Consider the following 23,210-nt stretch of genomic DNA (forward strand, 5'->3'; position numbering starts at 1 on the left):
CCTCAGCCTACTATTCCAAAGTCCTCAACGCAGCCAGGCCCTTCTTGGCCCGTCAAAGTTGCCTCACGATTGCCAGGGCAATCATTGGGTCAAGACTAGACTACTGTAATGCCCTTGTCGTGGGGACATCCAACAAAAACCTGGCCAAATTCCAGCTAGCTGTCAGGCTGAGAGGTCCTGTGTCCGCAGAAGCTGCTGAACCCCCGACAATCTCCCTGAAATATAATTCCCAGAACTAGATTTTAATTCAGCTCTGTTAACTACACCCCAAAGGGAAAGGGGGAAGTGGATAACAAAACAACACCAGGCAGATGCGTCAAGGCTAATCAGAGCTGAACCTGCAGAGGATATAAGAAAAGCAAATACAATTCCTTTATTTACTTACTAACCTTATGAATGGGAAAACATTAAATCCTTAACTAATAATTAAGACTCATACCTGGTTCTTCTCTTGAAATTTCTTAGAGAAGTTTGTAAGAAGCTGAAAATCTCTCTTACTTGAGACTCATGAAGTTTATAGCAGTTTCTTACTTGAAGCCATTCTGGAAAGCTTAGTTCGTTGTCTCTTTTCCAAAATGCACTGATCTCCAGTTAAATTGTCTTATATAGATTCTTTCTTATTTTCTCTCAAAGCTGTTCAAACTATTTACGCTTCTGTTGAGTTTTTTAATCCTTGAAGAATACACGTGAGAATTATGTCCATACAGATGAGCTTCTCGTAGAAATCCTCCTGGATTGAAGAACGCGCGCAAAAAGTTCACCCACGAACGAATACACGCGAAAAAAAAGGACACGCGCTAGAAACCACATGCGCGACAATAATCTCACGCGGTTCTTAGATTAACGCGTCAGAAAACACACGCGCTCTTTAGTTCAGACGCGACAAAAAGTTTTCTCGCATAGAAGCACAAGCGCTATAGAAAACACGCGCACATAAAAACGCACGCGATTCTCAGATCCACGCGCTACTGAATACCCGCGCTGGAAAAACACACGCGCACTTGAATACGCACGCGATTCTCAGATCCACGCGCTAATGAATACCCGCGCTGGAAAAACACACGCGCACTTGAATACGCACGCGATTCTCAGATTCACGCGCTACAGAACACCCGCGCTGGAAAAACACACGCGCACTTGAAGTCGCACGCGACAGACAGATTCTCACGCTACTGCGCTGGGAAACACACGCGCACTTGAAGTCGAACGCGACCAACAGATTTTCGAGCTTCCGCGCTGGGAAACACACGTGCACTTGAAGTCGCACGCGACAAACAGATTCTCCCGCTACCGCGCTGGAAAACACACGCGAACTTTAAAAGTTCAATAGTACTAGTACAAAAAATAACTTTTCTCAAATGTTTTCAAGGAAAATGTCATTGGGGAAGAACAGAGTTACTGTACAAATAAAGTCACTTATCTCCTGAGCGAATTCATAAAGATCTTCTGAGTCTCCTGTCTTCAAAAACGAATTCCTGTCAACTGATGTCTTCTCCCGGAACCCCCAAGAAAGTAGCCGCTCAACTGCTAACACCTGAAGGATAAAATCCACCAGGCACAAGTCTAAAGCAGGAGCAGCCACAAAACACGTCCTCTCAGATGGGGTTTTGATGATGAAAGGCACAGAGTGACAGTTTAGAATGTTCATTGTTGTTCTGCATTGTCTTCCAACCAATCAGAGCTGACACTGTGAGACTCCATTTTGCTTTGGGTCAGAACCAGGATTCTGAGTCAGCAAGTTAAGGCCAAACCAACTATAATAGAAAACTTCCCACCCACACAAGGCCAATCTGAAAAGGATAATTAAAGTGAAATAAGGAGAAGGAAACTTAAATGAGGAAAAAGATAGCCTGAATAGGGGAAGCTCCAGCTTCCCCACCCAAGCAGCAACGCACTGGAACACTTTGCCACCTCACCTAAGACTCATTGAGTCCCACCTATACTTCCGTAAGGCTATCAAAACCAGACTCTTTGCCTAAATTGAATCTGTATCTTCCACTGCATATATGCCTGCCAATCTGTAACTAAGAGCCCTCCTGGCACCTGTCTGTAATCTTAAATCTATGTATCCTCTGTAACAGCGCCTCGATGCCTTTTGGGCTGCAAGTGCGCTTAACAAATGCAAATAAATAAATAAATAAACGTTTGCATGAAAAAGATATACAGTGCACATAAAGACATTTGTAAGTAATTTTAGGAAATAAATATCAGAAAATCAAAAAGAAAATCATAACTCAGCTCTTTTAAGAGCCACCATTGTACAAAACATTTTTTTAATTAAGTGTAAACCTCCCCACCCCCTCTAAATTAACGATCTGTCCACAGATACAGCAGTTATGCATGGGCGGCATGTGCCACATCTGGATCTATTGAGGTTGCCTGGCATGGAAAGGGGACTGCAGAGACCACAGACAGCCGCAGTGTCTGCGAACATCTGGGAATCAGTCAATCAGGTTTCCTGGGTGTGATCTACAGGAAGAGAAGGTAGCAGGAGTTTTGCTAGTAGGAATTGTGAGAGGTTTTAAGATGGCTATGGCAATGTCTTTCAGCAGGCAGCGTGTTTGCATTTTGGTGAATCTTGGGTCCATTGGTTGAAGGTGTATGCTGAGTATTGTGGAATAGCAAAAAATCTTGAATTCCCTGAAAGTGTCCCGCTAGGGAGTGCGACGCATGACATGGGTGGACTTGCTCCCATTTTGTGCAAATATGGCTGAATTGAAACATCCAGACATTATTATTGTTCATCGTGGAGGGAACAGTTTGGGGAACGTGACTGGGAAAGTTGAAGGAAATGTTCCCTAATTCGAAAAATATATTTTCATGTATCGCCCAAAGACAGGTGTGGATGCGTTCCAGTTTATTTGGTCCACAAATGGCAAAAGCAAAGGGGCAACATCAATAAAGTTGTGTGTGGTTTTGTTCAAGATGTTGGCATGACATTGTTTCATAATGAGAACATTCAATTTGATAACACCAACATTTTTCGGCAAAATGGTGTCCATCTAACTGATGTGGGCAATCAGGTTTTTGTGGAAAACATTCAAAATGCTTTGAAGCAGTTTTTGTGAACATGAAACGAAATAATTAATTGAAATGTTTTCTTAGTTTAGTTTGGTAAAACCAAAAATAAAAAACATAAAAGCTAAAAACATAAAAAAGGTTCTTTTAAGAGCTACCTTTTGTGAATACAAAAAAATTAAAATGATTTCAATTGTCACACGTCTGTCCATGGACTATGGAGGCAGCACAGGGGCCTGTGACTTTTTTTCTTGTATCTATTTTTTTACGGTGAAAGGTGGCTCCTAAAGGAACCTTTGTTTGTGTTTTTTCAATTTTTAATTTTTTTGCCATTTTTTTCAGGGGGCCAAGGTATGGGCGGGAAGGGAGGGATTGGGCACCAACCACATGGACAAAGGGGCAGGTGGAGAGAGGAAGATGTTGGGAAGGTCTTAATTGGGTAGGTGGTAGTGTTTCTCATTCTCCTTGACCGCAGCCTTGAAAGCACTCCAAAACTGATCCTGCCATGCAGATCAGTGCTTCACAGTACATGCATAGCACTGTGATCCTAGAAAGGTAAGGGTCAACAGAGTTCTGTATGGCCTATGAAGCTGTTGCTGGGATCCTCTGCCTCAATGGAGTATCATTTGCGGTGACAGGAGCAGATGAAGATGATGGGTTGAAGGAAGTCAACCTGCTCTTACCCGAGAAAGGTATTGTCTTACTCAGAGAAGTCGGGTGGGTCGATTTGGTGTGGCGCCTCATGGAAGTAGTCCTGTAGGAATACAAGCCAAGTGCAAGTTTTACTCAGTGCATCAACCCTTGTTTGCACAAGCCTTTTGGATATTTCTAACTGTCGTGAATAAATTGCCACACCCAGGGCTCCCTCTGAGTACTAGTGACAGGAACTTCCTCCATTTCATCCTCTTTTTCCTCTTCAACCTCCTCTATTGTATCACTGCACCTGTTTCCCCCTCCAGGCCCTCCCGATGATGATCGAGGTGGTGGTAGTGGGGGTGGCTGGGCAGAAGCAATGGCCATAAGAGCTGCCATGGTCTCCAATATGCACAGCAGTGAGGCAGGTGTTCTCTTCTGGATAGCCAGATTGCGAATGATTAAAAGTAATGGGTGGGTCCCTTCTGAGGAACAGTCCACAGTGTCACCGAGGTCGGTGATATCTTCGTCCGACAGTGTAGATTCTGAGATCTCCCCCTCCCCCGACTCCTCACCTTCTTCTTCTTTCCAAGAACCCTTCTTTTCCTTTCTTCGAGATTGCACTTTTTTTTATGTTGATAGGGACGACCCTGGGAGGAAGCCACCGTGCCCCCCCAAGAGGGGAGACCAGGGGGCCCCTCCCCCGGGATAGACCAAGAGGGGAAAAAGCCCTTAGGCACAAAAAACCCCTTTGTTATCGTTGGGTGCCTTAGAGGTGTGGAACCAGGAATCCTTGAAGGGTGAGAGCTGGTGGAAAGTGTCTGGAGGCAACACGTGGAGTGAATCCCCCCAGAACACAGGTAGTCCAGTAAGCAGTCCGAGGATCTGGTACACAAGGCTAGAAGTGGAAGTAACAAAACGGCAAGCAAAGGCAGTCCAGGGGAACAGGCCGGAGTCTGGTACACGGAAGGTCACAGCAAACAATCCTGAAGGTAGGCGAGAGCAAGTCCAAATGGACAAGGCAGGGAACTGGCACACGGAAGGTACGGAGCAGAGCGAGAGGAAGTAGGAAACAGAAGAACGGAGTAAGCGGAACAGACAAGAGGAGGGAAGCGGTAAGTGAAGATGGGAAGGAGGGAGGGTAAGCAAGTAGGAAGGAGGGCAGAGGAGGGGGGCGAGTGAAACAAAGCCAAGGGAGCGAGAGAAAGGCAGATAGAACCAGCGGAAGGGCGAAGGAAGAACAGAGGGGGCCGGACTGGGCTCGAGGGCCCGACCAGCAGAAAAGCGAGTAACCCAGGAAGAATAGCAACAGGTAGCAAGCAACTCAGGGCTAACGGATGAAAACGGAAGCGTTGCGACGCATCTGTGACCCGGAAGTGGGCGGTTAAAACACTGGGCCGCGGAGCGCCCAACCAATAGGAACAGAAGGAAAGTAAAACCAAGAAACAGGGGGCGTGGCCGAAAGCTGCCGGCGAACGGGACTAAGTACTGCGTCGCCAGCGGCTCCATAGATGCCAGGAACTTGGCGGCATGACACACAGACAGTCATGCTGTCCACAGATTACCGAGTCAAAACGTTGTAAAAAGTTGCCAGATCAACCAGGAATTGGTCTGGGAGCTGCGCACAAATAAAGTTTTTGCGTGAAAAACCCCATATTGCCTGGAAAAGTACTTTTAAACTGTCCCGTACATGGACACCTTTTGAGGACACCCCCGTCACACCGCATGGGTGCGATCACATGATGACGTCCATGGCAATCCGCAGCCCCGACGGCCATCGCCAGACACCTATTGGGAAGGAATCGTAGCGATGGATGTCCATAAAACATGAACACTGGCCGCTGACTAATTAAAAGTGCATCACACGATAAAGGACATGTCCGAACACTGCGTATCTCTGGTGGCACCTCCCTTTTGAATGCGGACACCCTTGACAGTTGCAGTGTGCACGGACTAATTAAAAGTGCATCACATCAAAAAAGACATGCCTAGACACCGCAACTGTCTGGGGGCACCTTCGTTTAGATTGCGGGCACCCCGGAAAGTCGTATTGTCCGCAGACTCATAATGGGAGTGTTCAAAAAAGGAAATATCACACAACAATATAAAAAACATTTATAGTGCAAAAAATATATTTATTCAAGAAAGGGATGCAGTATCGGAATGGGAAACATAAATGTGCGAATCAGGAACTTTTGTACAATAATTATGAGGGGTGGAAGGGAGTGAGGATTTATCAAAGCGTCTTTTCATTAAAATGTTCAGCATTTTTCTGGGGATGATTTTTGGGGACAAGGGAGACAGGTGCAAGAAGCACAGTGATATGGAGCATTTTAAATGACATGATTTTTCACATACTGTAAAAGTTCTTTGTAATCATTACTAAGTTCATCTAATTTGTTGGACAAGTTCATGATTTGATTATTTATAGTTGTCGATAAGGCTTCTGAAAACTGTGCACTGTAAGAAAAATAGAAGTTATTATTACATTGACATATCTATTGTATACTATTGGAGATGTTATCATCGCTCATTTCTTCTTTTGGGAAGTTCTCCTCTAACCATTCAAGTGTGTTTGTCATTTCTGTGAGAAAAAAAAGGTGTCTGTCTAATAAAACATGATTATATAAGGAAAGCTAATAATAGAGAAATAAATACATTGCACTTATTATCTAGTGAAAATGTCTTATCCAGTAAGCACCTGCTGTTTCTTAATCTGTTTCCAGAGTTGTACTGAGGAGATGAGATGAAGTGTACAGTTATGGTTTGTGATTGGTGCATTCCATTGTAATGTGTGTAAAATCAAAAAAACTATTTGTGTTTTTTAGCGTGTTTGTGCAAAAAAGTATATTAGCATGTTGTAAACATTAGTTGTGCATTTAGGTACACCTGTTTGTTGCTTGCTGGGTACATCTTTTGTGCTTCTCCTCTATGATTCTGAGCCTTTTAAATGCCTCCCGATGTCCGCAGGCTACTGCACAGTCCAGTCATGCCATCTGTCTTCCTCCTCCTCCTGCAACAAGTAAAGGAGACACAGGCCCAGATGGGAAATAAGCAAAGGCGGCTTATAAAAAGGGAAAACAAATATTGAAGAATGTTATGAAGGCTTCGTACATTACGACACACAACTCCTTTTTAATCTTCCTACAGATGCCCTTGCACCCTCTTGCATCCACGACTGCCTCTCAGCCATCCAGGCCTGGTGTCCTTCTAATGATCTTTGCCTCTATGCCAGTATAACAGAGATCATCCCTATTGGGGCCCTGGCACCCGACTTCTTCCCTTCACTCTGGCCTTCTTCCATGGGTTCTCCCCTTGCTCCCTCCTCGGAAGCCAGGAATCTCTGAGCCATTTGCAACTCCTCTCTCTCTCCTTTCTCCCTCACACTCAGGACATTGTCTGGAAGTCCCACTCTTAGTTTTTCCTTCTGAAAGGAATTCTACCTTTCCTCACCTTCCCCCAGAGACTCACTGTTACCCAGCCTCAGGTTCTCTCTAGGCTTGACTATTGCAATAGCCTCCTCCTTAATCTACCTTCATCCACTCTGCAACCCTTTCAGCTAATCCAGAACAGGGCAGCAAGATTTATCCTTGGCCTCAAACCCAGAGATTGCATCTCTCCTGCCCTACAAAGTCTTCAGGGCTCCAGATTACATTGAAATCTCTCTGCATCATCCACAAGGCTGTCTGGGCTGGGGACCCCTCTATCTGCAACTCTTTCTGACCAAATACTCTCCCTCTAGACTCCTGAGTTTCTCTGGCACCAACTCATTGCTTGTGAAGCAGTTTTATAAACAGAAAGCAGGTGGTTGATCGCTTTCCTCAGCAGGCTCACTTCTTTGAAACAGCCTCCACCTCCCTCTTTGTCTTGAGCAGGAACTGCTTAAGTTTTGGAAATGCCTCAAGACCTACCTCTCCACCTCCTCCTTCACTCCCTCTCTCCCCTGCTAATCACACAGTAGCTTGATTGATGAGCAGGGCCCTTATGCATCTCTGGGGCCCTGTCCTCCCACATCTTATCATCTCTGCTGCTGTCCATACTCTGCACTTGCTTCGGCTCACCCTCCCCACTGGAGGTTGCACTAACTGTTTTCTTCATATCAAATTCACCAGCTCCTCGCCATTAGCAACACAGCACCTAGCCCATATTCTCTCCTCTTTACACTTGCATGTTCTGAACACTCACAAGGCATAATAGGTTCATCTTCCCATCCGTAATGTCTCCTCTTGTTTGTTGTAATTAATTCATTTAATTGTTATCACTGTTGTAATTACATTGTATACCATCCCTGTGCCCTCCCTGTTGCACTGTGGGTGCTTTGTGACAGTATCTGCTTCCTGTACAAGCACCTAACAAGTGAAAAATAGCATAAATAAATAAAGATATGTCATCAGCCCCATGTTGATGGTGGGGCTGCTCTATCGCAACTGTGCTGACTAGTAGAGAAATTAAGGTAGGCAGGCATAGGTAGGAAGGCACATGCTATTTGGTTCGACTTCACATAGGGTTCACGGTGATGGCAGCCAACTTAGCAGCACCTTTACCCAATAGGGCACAGCCACATGGCAATTATACTCTACAGCTCAGGGCCAAATTTATTTAAAGCATGCAGTCCCTCTTTGATGATGTGGGATACCTCATTTCACACTGTATATAATACCTTTCTGATGGCCCCTCTGCCCAATTTCATGGCTGACATCCAACGTTGGCAAAGGATGTATGCAATGACACTTGGCTCAACACTTCTCCTGATTTGGAGATGCTATCAGCATCTCCATCTGGGCACCGTACTGTCCACCACAGAAAGACAATTGAAAATCAGTGGTGGCAGCCTTCGGTCCAGGAGTATTGTATGGTATGGTATTGTGTATTTATATAGAGCCTATACATAGGCAAGTGTTTCACAGCGCTCAGGGAGGGTGGGAGCAAGGGGAAAAAACTGTCGCTCAGAATCATTGAAATTCTGTGACAATAACAGTCTGCACAGGCAGAGTAAGTGCGTGAAAAAATACATTTAACAATCTGGGAGACAGCAAATAGGCCCTATGGCGATTCTGCAGTTTTAACAGTGCCAAGCCTCTAGTCATTACAACCTGATAGGCATAATGTATGAAAGTTCTCAGAGCCATTGAACAAGACTATACTGACCACGTCCTTGACCTCCTTCGTTCTCCTTGCTCTATGCCTGCCTTCCACAAGAGCTCATGAAGCAGTAGGAGCTTGGTGCCTGTGAACAAGCATTTAGTTTGAGACACCCCTCCCTGGAGAATCACGTGCTTCAGGTGGCTACAGTCAACAGGAAATCTGCATCGTCTTCATCAGTGCTCCTCCCAATTAGGGAAGTAAACGACATAGGGGCATTTGTAAAGAATGTCTTGGGGGCTATGACTCTAGGGCTGTGATTGTCTCTTGAACCTTCGCAGAGTTCACACATGTATTGTGAGCAGTTGGTTCAGGTGCCAGTATGCTTTTTCCTGAGAGACAAATTGGGGGATGGTTATTTGGACGTGAAAGTGCGAGTGAATTGGGTGCCGCGAGGGACAAATTGGGGGATGGTTATTTGGACGTGAAAGTGCGAGTGAATTGGGTGCCGCGTGTTGCTTTGCTGGCTTCTTGGGTCAGCATCTTTGATTCAAGGTAATCTTGGGTTAAACCTTCTGAGTTTGCTCCGTGTGGGCACCCTGTACCCTGTATTACATATAATTTAATGGTGTTAACTGGTTTGGGACTAACGACAATACAGCTCTTTAGATTAAAATAAGAGTTATAGCTAAGTTGCTTAGTTTGGCAGTACGGCAGACTTTTTAATTTGTGGTCTCTTTGTGCATGGGTAAAGGTCTACAACACTTTACTTGATTTGAGCACACGTTCAAGCCTGCATAGAGAAGGAAGGTCCACCCTGACGAGGAGAGAGGTGCCTTCATGTTCAATCTTTGTCAGTTTCGGGGCCTTCAGTGCTGGTCTCAGAAGAGCGGTTCAAATGGTTCTCTCTGGACTTCCTAGTCTAGATGAATGGGTCAGGACTTTGTTTCCACCCTGTACTTCAGGGGCTTGAACATGAGCCTGAGGCAGGACAGGCTCATGTTGGTGCAGGACAGGCTCAGGATCTTCCAGGCTCTTCTCCAGGATGCGTGTTCCCATGAGCCCATACACCCAAAGCACGAGGATGTCTTGATGTGTGTGATAGGCAGCACCCAATGTCAGTTCAAGGTGCTTCCCTTCAGGATGGACTCTACGACCAGGGTATTCACCAAGTAGATGGCATTCATGGTGGCTATTTTCAGAATAAGGAAAATTTGCATCTTTCCCTAGAGGATGGATTGTCTCCTTCAGGGCTGCTCACCAGAGCAGGTGTCGAAACAGAGGACACCTCCCAGCTACTACATGGTTTCGGCTTCTCTATGAATGTTCAGAAGTCCCAGTTGACACCTGTACAATGGCAAAAGGTAATCAGAGTAACGCAGGTCACTCGGGCAAGGAAGGGCTTTCTCCCCAAGAGCAGAGTCAACAGCATCACAGATGATGGCAGAGAACCAGTTGTGTTGGGGTCTTAGAATGGCATCTCATTCTTGGCAGCTAAGCTAGAAAATGGGGTAACAGATGCTGTAAGCAGGCAGGACTCAATCTCTTATGAGTGGGTGCTTTGCCTGGAGGTCCCTACGGATATCTTTAACCTTTAGGGAACAACTCCAATCTGTCTTTTTAGCAATAGATGGCAATAGGAAATTAACGTTTTTCTGTTGAGAGCATTTAATCCAAGGGAGATATTGTGAGATGCATTTCTAGTGCAGTGGGCTTTCAGGCTCTTCTAGGCCTTTGCAGAAATGGTGACCTGGTTGTCTTGAGAGGACCATTCGTCCACCCCAGGGCTTTCGTCACAGTGGGTACCGGTTATCCCAGTTGGGAGCGGTTACTGCACCCACACCGACAGTCTCTCAATCTTTATTTGCGCTGTTGAAAGGACGATGTATGAAGACTGGGAACTGAATTACAAGGTTGTTGAGGTGTTGCTGTCTGAAAGCAGGCCTGCAATGGTGTCAATCTATTCATCTAGGTGGTGAAGATGTGAAGGTTGATATTGGGGCAGGAATTGGTCTCCTTTGTTGTGCCTCAGTGCCATGATTGTGCAGTTTGTATTGTCACCGTTTAAGCTGAAACAGCAGATCGTCACAATCATAAATGAACTGTTGCTAATTCTTGAAGAGTTTGACAAATATGTTTCCACCCGCCCAGTTAGTTTTTCCCTGTTGGTACATACATGTGTGTTGCTTTTGTTTAAGGGCTCCCCTTTTGAGTCCATGCGGCCTTGCTCTGTCTGACTTCTCTGGGTAAAGGATGTTTTCTTGGTAGCTAATATGTCTACTAGATGTTTTAGTGAGATGTAATTTTCTGTAAGCTCACTTATCTTCAGATTTTGAGAGAGCAAGTCGGTCTTTGTACGAGACCATATATATTGCCAAATCTCACTGACCCTATAACAACAACTATAGGGCTGAAACAAGGTTGTAGATTAGCTCTGGCAATGTTTAACCAATTTATCTCAGACAAACTGCTAGCCTTTGATAAGATTAGACTGTTTCCACCAAGATTGGCAGGGACTGCTGTGGGTTGTTTGCTATACGCAGACAACCTAATTCTGCTTGATCAAACAAAAGTAGGCTTGCAAAGACAGCTGGACGGAGTAGCAAAGTACTTAGATGAAAACAGTCTGCAAATCAATGTCTCTAAATCCAAAATCTTGACTTTTAAGGGAAAGAACACTCATAAGTTATCAGGGAAACAAGTGTGGTTTCTGAAAGGGGAGAAAATCATTGAAGTTACAAGTCTCGAGTAAATGGGGATTTGCATTAACAACAGCATTGTAGAGGCACCACAGGAGTCTCAATTCAGATTAAAGATGAGAAATCTTATATCGCATGAAAGAATAATTGTTAAGAAATTCTGTAAATTTACCCTACAACCAGCCATTGACTTTTCTAAAATAAAGGTTGTACCGATTATAACCTACGGTTCAGAATCCACTTTCCTCCTTCCCAAGGATCTTTGGCCTAAGCTAGAAGGCTTATACTGGAAACGGATTTTGGTTCTACCTTCTGGTCTCCCCATTGATCTGATACAAGAGAAACTGGGCTTGAATTCACTCTGGGCTACTGTGGAAGACCTTGCCCTTCTTCCGTAAATGTATTTTGAACAATATGGAGGGTGGTTTTAAGGTATTGAACTGAACACTCTAAGATAATTCTGTTCAAAAGTTAAAAACCTGGAAAAACCATTGTTTGAACATACTTGCCGAACTGAGCATAACGGAAGAAAGCCTAATGACAAACCCTGCCAAAACAAAAAAATAACTTTTGGACTTAGGGGATTTATACCAGATAAAACACCAGATCGTTAAACTTTTATGGACAAAAAGATTCAGCCCATAGGGTAAGAGGGAACCTCCAGCAATATTTGAAAAGATTCCCCTGTAACAGATGGAGATTGGAGTTTATGAGACTCTGGATGCATCTGATGCCCACTAAAGAAGTACTGGAAGAAAAGCTAAAACCCAGAGTTATTCTACATGTCGATGGTGTAAAGAGCAAAAGGAGACTCTGCAGCAACTGACTCTGCTTTTCCCTAATTTAAACTTACCGAGAAATGGAACAGTTGACCATTGGTGGTCAGCCATCCTTCAAGGGGAAAGTAACTCTCTTATTTTAGTGGTACTTTGATACCTGAAGAAAGTATTTGAGTGGCCAGTCGGGGAAGGTATGACTGATGGAGGAGTGGTTGCTCTGATCAACCGTGGTGATTCCACCGCACCATAGGACTTGATTCTCACTCATTCATATGACTATTCTTGCTTCCTATGTTGTCAGTGTTTTTTTTTTCCTTTTTAGTTTAATTCATTGTGTTTTAAAATGTAACTTGTTTATTTTCTATTCATGATAAGCTTAAGGTTGTAAGTATAAAGCCAAATGTTTAATGTTAATAAAACAGCCAAATGTTGTTTCAGTCATCCACGCTAACCCCAAAAAATCTGTCACTTTTCATTTTCTCTGCCCCTTCAAAAGAGGAGGGAGATTTTTCACATGTTGAAGCCAAAAATGTCTTTGACTGTCTATGTGTCTAGGACAGCTGTTTTTTCAGCAGGGTTAGACAGATGTCTGTCTCCTTCTCGTAGGCCCAGATGGTCAGGGCTGTGACCAAGCAGATAGATGGATAGTGCTTTGCATTTCTAACTTTCATGAGAAAGCAGGAAGGTAAGTGCCTTTTTTACTTGGGTGCCGGGACCGGAAGCTATGTCAGCCCATCATAGGAAGGTACCACTCTCAGAGATTTGCCAGACGATTACTCAGTGATCTCTGCATACATTATAGAGTTTTAGGCTGGTCGAGACAGCTGCTTTCCACCCTCCTCCTGCAGTCAACACTGCTTTGAGAGTCTAAGAAGATGAGAACTCTGTGGGGTGAGAATCCAGAGAATCCATAGAACAAACATTACCAGTAAGTAATTTTTCTATCTGTGTTTGTTTGTTTATTGATTTGTATGGCGCACCAAACCCAATGGTAACTGGGCGCAACAGAGAGCAAAATACATGGATACTTCAAGCTTAGTTACAGAGTAAGGCACATGTGTACATGGCAGATATTTATAAGTAGTTGATTAACAGTGTAGTCCCACAATATACAATATACATATATACAAGAGGAGACGAGATTTGGAGACTAGCTGGTACGTAGTTCGTCCTAGTGGACTTTGGAGTGTAGCCATTTGAGCATGTTACGTCTAAAGCTGTAAGAGGATTCATCTATTCTAATGTCCATTGGGAGTGTATTCCAATGCTGGGCTGCCTTTACCAGGAGGCTACTACCGCCTGTTTTTTTAGCCTAAATTTAGGAATCTGTAGGCAGTAGGACTTGGCAGCTCTGGTGGGGCGGGTCGATGTTCTTCTCACTATTCTTTCTGCAAGGAAAGGGGGTGCTGCATTATTGAGGCACTTGAAGTTTAGTGAGGCTGCTTTAAGTGAAATCCTGTCGCTAATTCTTAACCAATGTTGTTCTTTTCTTATGTTAGAGATGTGTTCTCTGGTGGGTAAGTTGGGGCAGTTCTAAGGGCATTATTTTGCTAAATTTGAATTTTGTGAATGATGTATTTGTTAGCTCCCAAATAAAAGGCATTGCAATAGTCGAGTTTGAACAGTATTAGGGCCTTGGCGAGGCTGTTCAGCTAGCTTGTGTTAGGAAAGCCTGACATGCCCTAATGAGCTTGCAGGTATAGGCAGTGGAGGATGCTAAGAAATGTACCTGTTTCTTCAACGTCAAGGTATAATCAAGGTATTTAGCATGCACTGACATGTAGGGTCTTGTAGATAAATCAAAATACATTCTCTCTGGATAGGAGAGTGAAGTAACCCCCATTCTATGAGCTGCTGGACAGCAATTTGCAGTGGTACATGGGTTGAGCCTTTGGCCAGCGTTTTGTACAGTTCCCAGTGCACAGGTCCCGGGACTCTCCTGAGGAGGAATGCAGGGGTACATAGTTACTGTATATGCATGTATTGGTCCTGATGGGTTTACCTGAGCAGTTGTGTCCTTTCACTCCAGTTCTCTACTCACAAAGGATCTACCCCACATCATGCCACTGAATGGTTCTCCCTGGTAGGCACCCGGTTTGCAGCCAAGCACTCAGGGAGGCCTAGGGGTGAGTGCAGAAGCTATCCAACTAAAGGTGGAGGTGAGCAGGTTCTAACAGTTAGGGTCCAGATGGCCCCTCTCTTGCTCCAGGTTTCCCACCATACAGACATACACATACACACATACAGCCACACACACACATACATCCACACATACACACATAAACCCACACACATACACCCACACACTCGCACACACACACGCACACTTGCACACACATCCGTCTATGTCTGGCACAGTGGTATTGGATGAGAGTACAATCAGCACTGATTACGAGGTGAAGGTCACACCACAACTCCTATACGTCTGCACCGCTGCTTGCCTAGAGGATATCTGAGAGAGTCTATGCTCCCAAACTATGCCCCTACTGTTTCACTGGTCACCATTTCACACCCGGTCTCTCCAGCTGTTTCTAGTCATGACAAGACAAGACAAGGGAGGCAAGGGAGGGAAGACAGAGGGAGGACAATACAAATGATCCTACTAGGCCTTGTGACATTCAGATCGTGCAAGTGTGACAGCGCCAAAGGGGAGGGAGAGGGGGAAGTGCCAGGGAGAGGGAGGGGAAGTGCGATCAGGGCAGCAATCCTCTGAGTAAGTGCAAGGCGGCAGGGGGCTGCAGAGGTTATAGCTACAGCCCCTAAGTGCACAGTGCAGGGGAGACTGATCATGGAGGAGCCTGGAACCCATTATGCTGAGAGAGTAGCCAGGCAACCAGTCGGTGCAGCAGACAGGTCTTTCAGCAGAGAAGGGGCAGTGAGAAAGCAGAGGAGACTAGTCAACTGGCTGTCTCCACATTAAGGGTCAACACGCACCAGCTGCCAGATCTTAGCATGTTGCCCTCACCTTTGTGACAATCCATTTTTCCACTGTCCTGGATGCTGGATCCCACAGTGTCACTCTGCATACTACATTCACCAGCAGGATTCTGGGAAGGAGGAAATAAGGTAGGCTCACCCAGTCAGCAACAATTTCATGTATTATTGGTTGGTTGTTCCAGATTTATTCTAGTAAACAATGTCAGACTGCTATTCGCTAGCCCCAATTCACCCATCTGTTCTGGAGGGAGCAGGTTACACCTGGCTCTGATTGCTTCATAGGATTTTAGCATAATTGTGCAGTTCAATACTTCACTGAGCCCTTTTTTCATTATACAATGGATAGAAGCGTTTACAAGGGACATGTTTGTGATGGCGCAAAAGTCATCAGTAAATATAAAGAAATTAAGAGAGGTATTTCCTTCAGTCACACCGAGCCCAGGCAATTTCTCACAGCTGAAAGTAATCCTTTATAGTGCAACACATCACTGCTTACCATAGCGTCATCTGTCATTCAGAGATTCTGGCCCGAGCCTGTGCGACTGACCATTCCTTAGCATATGAGCTGTTGTGTGGCTTGTATGGTAAGGTGAGTAGCTTTGCTGTCACTCATGAAAGCGACTGCAAGCATGTGCATCCCCTGCACTGGGGCCTGTATCTGTACCCATACATTCCCCCTCCCACTTTTTTTTCTGAACTTATCAGATATACCTAATCTGACTAACTTTCAGCTGCCACTTGCTGGCTGCTCTACCATGGTTTATCGCCCTTTTTATTTATTTATTTTATTAAATATGTATTCAGCTCTCTCCTCTGCTCCCCACTTTCCACCCCCCCTTCCATGCATTTCCCCCTGCTCCCTTTTCCATGCACTTATGCTTTCTTAATGTCACTGTGCCTGGTAAATTCGATGTTTTCTTTTTTTTGCTCTCCCTTGTTCCCCTCCCTTTTGGCCTGGTTGCGCTCTGAAACACTTGTGTACGAGCGCGATATAAATAAAATATAATTTCATTTCATTACCATATGAGCCACTGCGGACTATCATTCGGAGGCGCTAACCCCGACCATTCGACACTCCCCCCCTTAACCTTTGACCAACAGCGAAATGTCATTCAGAAAATCTATCACCCCTTCGCACCAGAACAACTGGAATCCCATTTGAACACTCCAAAAAATATCACACGACCTCCAATTTCTTTGTTTAAAAAATGATCACAGAAGCACAGATCATCTTCCTGCAGCCATCTTGATATAAAGCCACTCCTCCTACTGCCCATGCGGCACCTGTGGAGGCCACTAACTACATGTGACCATACTAGCGAAAACCTGCTGGCCCCTGGCTGTGTTCACACTGATGGCCCACTTTGCTGGTCTTTCCTCTTCTACAGGTTTCTCATCTCGGTGAAGACAGTACAGAGAACTCTCCGGAAAACGCAGAGAAACAGCTTGAGAGTCCTGATGACAAGTTTAACAGCGTGAATCCCAAAGATACAGAGGTAAGGGACTGACGTGCCATACATGAGGGCACTGTGAGTTATGGGGAGTGGGACTGCACTGTGTTCACAGGGGGTAACCTCTCTGCACTTAACCCAGGGCCCTGCTGGACCGGATGCACTTGGTCCCCCTCCCACGCACTTTTGTATGTACATTTACATGACCTGAATTTACTAGGCCTAGTAAATTCTGCCCTGTCCCCCCTCTCTGACTCCCCCCCTAGTTTGGTAGGACCTGAGACACTTCAAGCACTTGCACTAGGAGAAATGCTGTCAGGCTTAGAACGCTTGTTCTATTTTTTGTTAGATCATTCGGAAGCCTCATGGCCTAAGAATAATATGATATGATATGTTATTTATAATGCTCTTAATACCCAGAGGTTTCTAAGCGTGGACCTGGGGATCCAACCTATGGTGCTCCTTGTCGTCTTGCTACCAAGGTGAGCACGTTGCCCTTGAGCTATCCTCCTGAGAATGACTACTGTATCCCCTTGATCCCTTCCCTCCTTGAAGTGCTTTGAAGCACTTCACTTGTGTAAAAGTGCTGCACAAATACACAAATAAAATTACAATTACCTTGGACACATCAGATGTGTTTCTCTTCCTCCTTTAATAATATTGCTTTTGTGAGCAGAAGACCATCTATTTCTTTCCCTGAGCCTGATAGAGTTCATTCACTGCTGAGTGTTTTGCCTTTACTGGCCTGACTAATATGTCCTTTCCTTTGGGCCTGAGCAGGTTTGCTATCCTTCTTATGCATGTTTTTTGTACCTTTTCTTTTCCTTTGAGCTGTGCCCTCCCTGACTGCCAATGGGACGGGCTACTGCCTGTTGTCTGCACCCTCCCTGTTGGCCCTGCACACTGCTCACAGAGGTTGAGTGACATATTGGGGGTGGTGGGCAGGGGCGTAGGAAACACATAAAAACTGGGGGGGAGGGGTTTCTTTGTGGACTTTCCTACAGACCCAAACCAACCCATATTAAACCAGTACGGGGCAAGGCCAGCCGAGTGGCGGAATTGCAGTCCATCGCATGGAAAATGCGAAACTGCATTGCACTATTTTATGGGCCAGCAAACCCAGCCCCAACCACATGCTATACACGCAGAGGACCTAATTTCCCATATCACTGCTTGGCCATATCAAGATTGGCAAAGGCACGGGCACCCGCTATGATAAGAGGCACCTACCTGCGCTTTAGGCTTAACCAGCTCCATACGAACCAGAGGAGCAAGCACTGAAGGGATCCTTCATTGTACCCACGGCCTAAATCTATCTGTCGATTCTGTGGAACAGTGGGCACTACCGCGACCTTAAGACATCTGGTTATTAGGTGTCCATACTTTGACAATACCCGGTTTTCTGGTTTTAAGGATATTGGTGGTAACAGCACGGATGTGTTGTGTAGTGACCACGCGGTATTGTGCATGTGCGGCCCATAACGAGGCTCGCGCATGCACGGAGTTAATAAAGACGGTCCCACCTGGCAGTTGCCACCGAGGACCTGAGCAGGCAGCACGCGTCCTGTGTGCTCTGTACCGTACGCATGTGTGAGTGTCTGTGAGTGCCGGCGAGGGCCTCAGGCGGCCCCCGCCCATACAACAGATGTGTCCACGAATCTGTCAAATGATTCTATGATCCTTGTAACTGTTGAGTATTGCTGAAGATTTCTTTTAGGTTATGTTTCTTGTTTGTATGGACTTATACCTCATGGTGTTTTTTTTTTTATGATGTTTATATTTCTTTTAAAAAATGATTTTGTTTTTATGTTGTGTAAGGTTTTTTGTAAACCATGAATGCAACAACGAAAATAAAAAACTAAAGAAATTCAAGCAATTTATTGGCAGTACATCCCTCACTTGAAAACTGAAGCAACAGGGAATTTTTTGTCTAAAAAGTATAAGTGTATCATACATTGAAATATTATTCTCCAAATAACGGAATCTAACCAGTTCAGTAGGCCAGAGAGGGACTTACTGATGGCCATGGCTGCTCCTGCTCTGCAAGCACTATGTGGGGGCACGAAGGAGATCTTTAAACCCTCAATTAAATCTCTTAGGCCTCAAAAGCGGCCGATTGTCTGTTGGCTATGAAGTCATATTTTCAAGCTTAAAAAAACATTGAAAAAAAAAAAAGAACGCTTTTTTGAATTTAGTTATAGAAATAAACCTTTCCTATGCTGGGTTGTTTGGGGGCAAGGGAGGGAGTAGTAAGGGGCGCTCAGGCACTGTTCCGAAGGTAAATCATGGAATAACATTAAATATATAATTAATTTTAACTGAAAACATAAAGGATACATATGACTTGATCTCCGGTGGAATGGACAGAACGCATTGTTATCTGTAATGTTGTTCAAGAAAGGTTCACTAGGTGGCAGAGCACGACAGACAAACAATAAGTTCATTTCAAATGAGAACACAAAGAAAATCAACCAGTGATGGTGAAGGAAGTCGAGGTAATGTCGGTAAAAATGGATTCTCGTTATTTTGGTTTGCGAAATTCGATTTTCATTGTATAGTTGTTTTTTCACTATTTCAATATGGATTGTTGCTGTATTCATGCAGTATAATTACATTATTTTGTCACTGACAGAGTTATTAAATTATTTAGATATCAAGATATTTTTACTTTGAATTCTGTTCAATGTCATGATAAAAAAAGTATATAAGTATTAAACAGTTATATAATGTTAAAAGAGACAATGGTGTAATGCTTTCCTACATTCATTATACCATCTGTATAGGTGGAAAAGACAAAGGTTTTGTTAACATCATAACTTCACATTATAATAATGAGAATATCTGCAGAGAGACCAATTATTCCCGCTCCAAGGCAAATATTACAATGTTCCTTGGGTACCACTCTACAGCACAATGGACTGGTATTAGAAGGTCAGGGAATCTTTTCTTGTTCTTCTTTTTCTCCTTCTTCTTCTTCTTCTCCTTCTTCTTCTTCTTCTTCTTCTTCTTCTTCTTCTTCTTCTTCTTCTTCTTCTTCTTCTTCTCCTTCTTCTTCTTCTTCTTCTCCTTTTTCTTCTTCTTCTTCTTCTTCTTCTTCTTCTCCTTCTCCTTCTCCTTCTCCTTCTCCTTCTTCTTCTTCTTCTTCTTCTTCTTCTTCTTCTTCTTCTTCTTCTTCTTCTTCTTCTTCTTCTTCTTCTTCTTCTCCTTCTCCTTCTCCTTCTCCTTCTTATTCTTCTTCTTCCTGTTCTTCTTCTTCTTCCTCTTCTTCTGCTTCTTCTGCTTCTTCTGCTTCTTCTTCTTCTCTTCTCCTCTGAAAGAGATGGTATAAAGAGTGCAAGCTAGCATTGTGAATGTTTGGTTAGGAATCTACTAGCAGTTGCAGTGGCGGGGGAAATTGGTCTTGTCTGGCTGCTCATTGGCTAACATCTGGAAGAACACCTGCTAAATCAGAATTAAGCTCAACCTACCAGATTGGTCAGCTGCTCACTGGAGAAGTAAATATTACATGTGATATATTACACTACAATATAATTGATTGATTGATATTTTATTTCTATCGCGCTCGTACACAAGTGTTTCAGAGCGCGACAAGGCAAGGGAGGTGAAAAGGGGAGAACAAAACAGCAATCTTACTAGGCCCAGTGACATTGAGAACGCACAACTGCATGGGAGAGGGGGCAGGGGAAAAGTGTATGGAAGGGGGAGAAGTGGAAAGTGCGAAGCAGAGGAGAAACAGATAAATAACAATAAATAAATAATAAAGTCAACAAACAGTGGTAATGCAGCCAGCAATTTGCAAGTGCTAGGTTTAAGGCAGCAGACAGGGTAGGTCTGATAAGTGCCGGAAGAAAAAGGGGGGACTGTATGGGTACAGATACAGACCCCAGTGCAAGGGGTGGCCCAGAGGCAGTACAGGAGGGTGGCAGGATGAGCAGGCACCTGGGCCCAAAAGACAGAGGGTGTCCAGGTGCACAGTGCCAAGAGAGAACAGATCAGCAGGGGAGAGGGGGAGCGAAGGCTGAAGAAAAGAGGACGCTCTTGAGGTGCTTCCAGAACCGGAGATGGTCAGGCGTGGCCCTCGTGCAGCTCATAGTGGACATGCATGCATGCTAGGTGATCACCTCTCTGTGTAAATGCTAATTGATCTTTGCATTTCCCCTCATTAAAGTCATGCATCGCATCAAGAAGCCGAAAACATAGAACAATCGCCTCGCTCACATATTTCATATGATTTGACCCAAACACATCCAACACATCATGGAAGGGATGGGATGGAATCTTGAGTTGAATGCTGTGACATTTCCATCTTCCCATGTTAAAAGCACATCCCCATGCTAAGCAATAAAGCCTCAGAGATAATTATAAATAAGGCACCAGTGGAAGGAATATGAAGATAAAACGTCATGAACTAAAAGTGCCAAGTAGCCAATCAGACTCTAAATCTTAGATCCTTAAAAGACCTAAAGCGTGTTGTCAGGGTCGTGACTAAAGTATATCCTTTCACATTAATGTTCAGTTTCACAGCGCATCTAGATTCTCATTGGCATAGAATCTTCTAATGGTCACCACCTCTACAAGATGGTTATATTCGGTCAAAGGCACAAAGCAATTCTCTACATTCTATGTCAAGACCGGAGGCGAGCATTATGCTTTAACTCTTTAATGCCAAGCTTCACAGCACCCTTTTTACAAACTTTCATGTGTTTTTTTCCATTTTTTTGTTTTTTCAGTAAAACAACCAAACTAACAAAAACTTCACTTCATGGGACTACAAATCCCCAGAAGCCCTGGTATCCTGTAGTTCTGTGCTCCTTCATATTAGCCAATCCTGCTCCAGCCTCACTCCTTATCACTTCCTGACCAACTGTCTTCCCATTTTTTTGCTGCTCTTGAAGCAGATAAGTCGAATTTGTATGGTGCTACGTTGTTTGGGTACATGACAGTGTAATGAAGTTAATTCTGCTGCGTGCCACGAGTGTGGAAGCATGACAAATCCAGTGTCCGCTTCAAGCGGAGTTCACAATATTGAGTATTAACGATTGCGGAATGCGTTGATGTGGTTACTGTCTCTGTATAGGCGGGGTAATGGGGGCGCACGCTGAGCAACCCGCCTTCATTGACAGGCAAATTTGCCTTATTGTGACCCAATTGATTAAGTGCTCAACAAGTGGCTTCTGCAGAGAGCTGTGCCGGCAGGAGGGAACAACCGCAACAGCCCGAAATTGCGACACCCGGGGGCCGCTCAGGGACCACAGATGATACCACTCACTTTGGGTGACCGGAGCGCCCCCGGGGCCAACAGTAGCAGTGAGATTAGAGTAAAGGACCTTCCAACAAGGTCACATGAACACACAGCGTCCGCATTGTTCATAGGACACAGCAGTCGGAGTGAGCAAGCGGAGTGGATAAGAGATATGGAGCTGCAGCCCACGAGGAGAGCAACTGAAAGAACGATGTGCCCTGATGAGAGACCTGCGAAGTGCAGGCATTGATTGGCACTCAGAGCCGGGCTGTTGAGCTTTGTAACATAGTGCCAAGACAATGGCAGAAAACACTACACCAGAATACTCAGAAGAACAGCAGGAGGTAGACAGAGATCAGTCATTGAGCTTTAAGAAGGTGCTTGGGGATTCTTTAGTACTAGCTGTTTCCCAAGAGGTACAGCCGATTGAGGATCGCCTCCAGGTACTAGAATCCCTGTTAATACAAAAGCAACCACCTAAAAAAAAGGGAGCTTAGCCCAGCTGAGGGCACCTCGAGTGCACAGCCTAGGAAAAAGGTTGAGTCATAGGGGGAAGAGAAGGCCCAGAAGAGTCCCCACCCTTCTACCCCCCAGGGCAAAGTGATTGGGGTCCAAACAAAACCCCAGAAGGAAGCCCACCATTGGCAAAGCATACATCTGCTTTTCTGAGAAAGACGTCAGTGCCTATCCTCTTAGCCCCTACCCTATGAGCGAAAAACATAGGGGCAGCAGAAGAAGGTGAAAATTTCTCCGAAGGTGAGGTGGAAGACGAGGATGACGTACCAACAGAGGACGATGAAGTGGGCAAAAGCAGCATTGTAACAAGCAAAGACCCCATAGAGAGAGAAGGGGCGCAGGAGCAGGACGAAGATGTAGAGGATCTGTTTGACCCAGAGAACATTAGACACCCTAAGTCTGCGGAATGGGTGCCCTCCCCAAGATGCCCAATATATGGCCCAATGCATTAAGAAGCCATTAGAAAAGGAGGTGCGTTTCAGACTGAGAGCAGAATGTCCCAGACCGGAATTACTGAGCAAAGTAATGAAAACACCAGAGCTAGCCACTAAAATGGTCAGCTTTGTCACCAAAGTCATGAAGGATGTCCAACATGGGGTGGATCAAGCCTGGATATGGCAGGCCCCCTGGTAAAAAAATAATGGACCTATAAAACAGCTAGTGACACCAGGGAACCCGTCGATGTGATAACACTGTCCAGTTGGGCGCAGAGGGCAGTCTGCCTGCTGGGCAACATTAGCTGTGCCCTCCCCTCAGAGCGGAGACGCCGCCTGCTACTGAAAATAGACAGTAAATTAGGGGATCTGGCTAACAAAGCCGGAGAAGCAGCACAAGAAATTCTTTTCGGGGACAC

The 23,210-nt window shown here is 44.8% G+C and overlaps 1 protein-coding gene across 1 annotated transcript in view; it reads left to right on the forward strand.

Moving 5' to 3' along the window:
- The window catches only part of LOC138579547 (microtubule-associated protein futsch-like), a 1,023,262-nt gene that overhangs the window by 604,045 nt on the left and 396,007 nt on the right, over positions 1–23,210 (forward strand). The window contains exon 13 of the mRNA XM_069650064.1: positions 16,537–16,644. Coding sequence (XP_069506165.1) covers positions 16,537–16,644 — 108 coding nt within the window. The remainder of the gene's footprint in view (positions 1–16,536; positions 16,645–23,210) is intronic.

This window comes from Ambystoma mexicanum, chromosome 1p (genome assembly GCF_040938575.1).
Source record: "Ambystoma mexicanum isolate Mex_15411 chromosome 1p, UKY_AmexF1_1, whole genome shotgun sequence".
Lineage (NCBI taxonomy): Eukaryota > Metazoa > Chordata > Amphibia > Caudata > Ambystomatidae > Ambystoma > Ambystoma mexicanum.